Here is a 6000-nt window from a genome sequence, read left to right on the forward strand (position 1 = left end):
GGGCCTGTCCTTTTTTTCCACATTCTGTATACCGCTGCCTTCTGCTTGAGCATTGCCACAAGCTCCCTGCTCATCCACACAGGTCTCCTGCCCCCTCTGCCTGCCTTCCTACACACAGGGATGCCCTGTTGCTGGGTGTGGAGGAAGTGCCGGTTGAAAACTAACCAACTCTCTTGGGCCCCCCTGCCTTCTAGAGCTCTAGCCCATGGGATTCTACCGAGGAGGTCTCTGAAGAGGCTAAAGTTGGCCCTCCTGAAGTCCATCGTCGCAAGGCTACTTACAGCCCTTCCTCCTCCTCGTTGGATCCTAAACTCCACCAACTCATGGTCACTGCAGCCGATGCTACCCCCCACCTTAACATCTCCTAAGGTGGAGTCTTCCAGTCTTCCAGTCTCCTGTAATCTATTGTAAACCTCCGTTTGCTGTTCGGTTTTCTGACTGGCCACGGTGGAGAGTTAAAGGGGGAGTGAGTGGAAACTACGATCCCTTGTTTTTTTTAAATTCTCCAGAACTGACATAATTCCCTCTCTGGCTCCTAATGGCAAAGGACAGGGTTTCACATTTGTCAGTTTGGAAGGGGAGAGGGTAAGTGTTGCTTGCAGCAAGCGCACCCTCGTGCCAGATATTTTGGCCAATTGACTGAGCTGGGGAATACCAAAAGACCATGAGTTTCCCCGGGTATCACGCCATTGCCTACCCTTCAAAATATTTATGCCTAGAAGATTGATCTGCAAAGATCCTATGGCCACCATGGTGTTGACGGGGTCTTCCTCTCCTGGTAACCAGTGTCACTGGAGTCATAGGCACCGACTGCGTTTTTCCCAAGCCATTTAAAAAATTAGATTTCTAGATGGAATCGAGATTGCACCTTGTTCTGCTTTGGTCTTCATTAGCATGGTAATTTGTGCCCCAGTATTAATTAAAAAGCTTATTGGTCTTTTCCTTGGTCCTACAGCAACAATAATCAATAAAACCCCTTTGGTATTGCAGGTCAGTTGTCTTACAAACATCCATCCTCCACCTCCCCCCTCATCCTCGGCGGGCAGAGGGATTAGTTTGCCGCCATTGCCTTCTTCTCAGCCAGCTCCTCCTCAAGGTCTATTAAGGGGGCGCATTGGGGGTTGGTTTGAAAGCAGCCCTTTGCCCTGACCATTCCTGCACTAGTTGTTCTAATTTCTTGGTCGGTAGTCCGTCCATCAAATCCCGGGGAATACCTTTCTGAAGCCCTAGCCACCACAGCTCCTGTCGAGTTAGGGGTCTCTCTCTCCCAGAATTATGACCTCGGATCGACCCCAAGTCTCGGCCCTTCCCAGGGACTGACTGCTGCCCACTAATCCGTTCTGCAGCCCCTACAGCCCTTGTTCCAGTTCTTTGGGACAATCCATCAACAGGGACATATTTTCTCTCAAAATTAATCAACTCCTGGGCTATCTCCCGCCATGTCCATACTTTCCTCCCTGGCTGCCAATAGTCAGGGGTCACTATCCCCTCCAGAGCGGCCGTAATTCTTTCTCCATCGAGGATGTTTTGAATTCTCCCTTGTAATTGAATCCCAATGGGATTCAGGGAGTCAGGAAGCCCTCGTATCAGGGGAGTCATCCTCTCTGGGTCCACAGGCAGCATCATAAGGGAACCCTGGTTGGGCTTCAGCTCCCGATCATACATCATCTGGAGACAAGCTGCCTTCTTCACACTTTCCACTAACTGATCCACCGTCCCCGTTATGGCAAGGGGATCTCCCCTTTCCAAGGGGTTCAGCCCCCCAGCCCAGTACGCAGCTCTTTGAGTCAATGACCATGGAGCTCGGCGATCACCGGTGGTTAGAAACACACCTGGACCCCAGTATCCTTCTGCTTCTTTCTCTGACAACAAGATTTCATCCCCTCCTGACAAAGACACTCTCCACACATACTCTGTCTCTGATTCCTTTGCAGTTCTTGCAAAATCTTTTCTCAGCTTTGCTAATTCGGTTGCAGTGAATGGGACTTTTTTGGTGATAATCTGAGGACAGTCAGTGCTATCGTCCTCGTACACATACTCCCTTTTAATCAGCAAATACTTAGGGACGGGACTTTCTACAACTTCTTTGGCCTTCTGCAAATCTTCCTGGGGATAAATTTCCCGTTCCCCTTTCTCTGCATGCATCATTTTTACTTCTGATGGTGTATGTACTTCCTTCAGAAGCTGATTCCTCAACTCTTTCTTTAATATCATGTTTTGGACCCTCTTCTCCTCCAACAGTTGTTTCTTCTCCTTTAACTGTTCCTGTAGAGCCTTTACTGCCACCTGCAGGGAATCTATTACAGTATCAGCTTGACAAAACTGCTTTCTCTCTTCCACCGCAGCTGCCAGACTTGCTCCCAGCACTGCAGAAATTATAGCTTTTCCCTTCCTCCTCTTAGCCTTAGCCTCCTTCTGCAACACTCTTATCCTATCTACCACACTCTGCAGTTGAAACCAGTGGTTCTTTGCCCAATCTCGTCCCTGGGATGAGGGGCAAGATCGGTGCTCCTCTAAAAGATCATATAATTTCTCAATTTCTTCAACCCCTGAGGGCACATAACCACAAGCATCAGCTGCCTGATGGGCGGCCATTTTCTACAAAGGGATTGTTGTCCTGAGAGGGTCACACTTCAATATTCAAGTTTCCCCTATATGTTCCCAGGAGACCACACCTTATACTAACACAGAAGTTTTTCTACAGAGGGTTTATTGTCCTGAGAAGATCACACCTTAACATCCAGATTTCTCCTATACGCTCTCAGGAGACCACGGCTTATACTAACATAAAAGTTTCATAACAAGGTAGTCTGGCATTCTTGTCTCCAGGGATCCTGTCCGTGACACCAATAAAAATGCCCCAATCCACTGTTCGGGGAGGTTTTGATATGATCCCAAGAGTGAGATTAAGACACACATGAGTCAAATGCCATACAACCTTGTAAGCATTATTCTCATAACTGCAATAGGATGGAGAGAAGAAGAAGGGAAAAAGAAAGATAAGCAAGCAAGCAGGAGAGATGCAGCAAGATTAGTTACCACCAGTCCAGCTAGGCTTCGTTGGCTCCGCCTCAGTGCAGGATATGATCTCTCGAAGGAGAGTTCAGGGAAAGAAGCCGCACGCACGGCAGGAATACGCAGTCCTTTTTATGTCCCAGTTCTTGATGTGTCCACCCACTTTCATACGTGCTGTGCGCTCTGGTGCTCCCCTTTACCCGACTCGAGTGTAAGCGCCGCTTGGTAGGCGCTGCTGAGCATTGCTTGGGTCCCAGAGGCAGCATGCCGAGGCCAAGAAGTCGTAAACTGTGTGGAGATAAGACACCTCGAGCTGATATCACAGTCTTCCCAGAGACAGGATGCCAAGGTCAAGAAATCCAAATGATATGGCAACAATGTGGAGATAAGCACAATCCAAAACAGTCGCTTACAAACATCCAGCTAAAAAAAATTGAGAAGTACAGAAAAAGTCGAACTCAGCCAAGCAAAAGCTTTGGATGAAAAAAGAGAATGTAGCTGGGAAAACACAAATGGAAAGTAGCTATTGCCAAGGCTCTCTTCATAACATGGCTGTCTCCTACCAAATAGAAAACAACAGTTTGACAAGAATATGTACTGTTTAGTTGCTAAAAGGATTTGTATTTTGTGTAGAGATTCTGGACTCTTCAGCCTAATGTGAAATTATCATTTCTCAAACTCCAGAAACAGACAGTACAGAACAGTATTCTCCAGTACAGAAATAATAACCGATGCAGTTCGTATTGACAATGGTGCATATTTTTAGTCTCTCGTAGGCGTTTGCAGTCATTTTGCAGTGCCTCAATTATTTTTCATGCATTTTTCCATCAGGAATGAAAATTACTTCCTGCTATGTGATATAATGAAGGTTGGGCAAAAATACAACCAACTAGCTGCATTTTCACCTGAAATCAGGGCAGATATTTCAGGGCAATTGAGGGCTCTGGTCAAGGAGCTATTCTGTCTCTTTGCCTCTCTGAAGGACCTTTGCCAAAACTCTTTTTTTTTTTTTTTTTTAGGTGAATCTGGCCATTTTAGCTTGTTATCAAGCACAGCTGAGCTCCTTACTGGCTGCAGAGAGATTTCAAGCATCAATGTTTAGACAGGGGCACATTTTCTCCCTTGTGTTCTCTGCACAAATGCTGTCCATGGGACAACATGAAATATTAACAAGTACCTTAATTACATTTAAAAAACCCTGAAGAAGTGGAAGCAGGGAGAATATTTCCATATACAGACCTATGGAAAGGTTTTTCACCAGCTTCCTCCAAAACTCCACTGTTTTCCTCACCTCCAAATGATTTAATAAAATCCTCCGTGTTTTACATGTTGCTATTCTTTAATACCTGTATGTATATGCATATAGGAACATTTGTGTGTGCTCACATGTACGTGTGAACGGTTGTCTGGGAATATTCACACACGCAAGCGAGCAGGATGTCAGCAGCACAGCTCTGCTCTCTGCTGTCAGGGAAGTTTTATGGATGGGAAGGAGACGTACCCTGTGGTTTTTGGAAAGTGCTTGGACTAGCCCCTTGAATATAATACATTTTCCAGCTCCAAGACATGTTTGGTTTTGCCCTTTGAGAGTCCTGCTAGACTCTAATGTTAATTTTAGCTGTGACTTAGCAGGGGACACAAAAGGCAGAGTCGCGCAGTTGCTCTGCCTGAACAACAAGTGCACATGGGTGCAATGTCAAGGTGCTCTGCGCCCAAGTGCTGCTAGTATTTTTATCTGTCTACCATTTCTGGGGGAACAGATCCCTGGAAGAGGAGAGTGAGTGGCAGGGTCAGGGATGGAAGGTGAGGAGGGAGGAAGAGGAGGGTAGCAAAGCCCAGCGAGTATGAGGGGGTTCATGGGAGGGCTGCTCAGAGCAGTCACCTCAGTATTTACAGCTCCTGGCACCCTCATTCCTGGTTGTGCAGGGCCATCTCCCCCTCCTGAGGGGCCGCTGGGATCCTGCCACCTCGCTTGTGGGGACGGCGCGGGGACGGCCACGCAAGGACGCGCCACCCATGAGACGTGTCCAGCGCCAGCCTGCCTGGTGGCCGCCTGGGGCTTCCTGGGTGTCAGGCCTCAGAGTCTCCGCTTCTCTCAGCTCCATCGCTAGCACCTTCATTAGCACCTGAAGGGGACCGTGCCAGGACTTTTAGGAAAATCCATTTATTATTTTTATTGCTGACTCAGCAAAAGCATTCCCAATACCAGGAAACTTACATGGGTTCATGTGGAAGATACACAGATCCTGGCATCTGTAAAATTTCCATCATTTGGATTATTATATGTCCTAAATAAACCCTTTGGTGTCTCTGTTTCTGCTGTGTAGAAATCAGTCATACTGTCCCCAACATTCATCAGTTAATGTTCACAATGGAAAACTACGTGTCCGGTCCACGAGGCAAATTTACCCTGTTTGCTATCATGGCATCTCAATATCTGGCACTGTAATTGGATGCAAAGGAAGAGATTATCCATGGTAGGATTGCCTTTCTCGGTCTCCTGGGACAGCAAGAAGAAAGCAGCAATGAGAAACAAAATAAGGCTCTTGCTGCACTTGAACGTGTCAGCCAGAGCCTCCAAGGAACCAAAGAAACTAACCTCCCTTATTAAAGTAGAAATCACAGTGCTATATTTAAAGGACTGTGCTGGACAATTTGTATTTTCCTACATTAGATCATTTTTATTTTGCTTTTGCATTTTTAAAAGGCGAACAAAAGAGCTGAATTCTGACTGCTTTTATATAAGAGTTAAAATCTTTGGGAAACGAAGAGTCATCCAGGCCAGGCCCAGCTGTCTATGTGCAGGCCGACCTGCAGAGGTGGATCCCTTCCATATCCCAAAGGAGCCAGGTTGGAAGCTGGTTACATGTCACGACAAATCCATGCAGAGGATGCTGCTGTTACAGAGCTCTCCGTGATTTTGCAAGGGGAGAAGGCAAGAACTTGGTCGTATGCATTTTGTGGGAAAGTCCACGTGGCAAAACA

At 46.8% G+C, this 6000-nt stretch overlaps 1 protein-coding gene across 1 annotated transcript; it reads right to left on the bottom strand.

Annotated features, from left to right (window-relative positions):
* Nucleotides 1–1029: 1029 nt before the first annotated feature.
* On the bottom strand, nucleotides 1030–2595 carry LOC148595132 (uncharacterized). Its single transcript, XM_088522140.1, has 2 exons — nucleotides 1151–2595; nucleotides 1030–1069 (listed from the first exon to the last, which is right to left on the bottom strand). The coding sequence occupies exons 1-2, from the start codon at nucleotides 2593–2595 to the stop codon at nucleotides 1030–1032; spliced, it is 1485 nt and encodes a 494-aa protein (XP_088378266.1).
* Nucleotides 2596–6000: the final 3405 nt, after the last annotated feature.

Source organism: Tinamus guttatus, unplaced genomic scaffold, assembly GCF_059628265.1.
Source record: "Tinamus guttatus ecotype Peru unplaced genomic scaffold, ASM5962826v1 Tinamus_guttatus_pri_ptg000150l, whole genome shotgun sequence".
Lineage (NCBI taxonomy): Eukaryota > Metazoa > Chordata > Aves > Tinamiformes > Tinamidae > Tinamus > Tinamus guttatus.

Coding starts and splice junctions, on each gene's coding strand:
- LOC148595132 (XM_088522140.1), bottom strand. CDS start 2,595: ATGGCCGCCCATCAGGCAGCTGATGCTTGTGGTTATGTGCCCTCAGGG. Junction 1,070..1,150: donor GAACAACTAGTGCAGGAATG/GTCAGGGCAAAG, acceptor GCTGAGAAGAAG/GCAATGGCGGCAAACTAATC.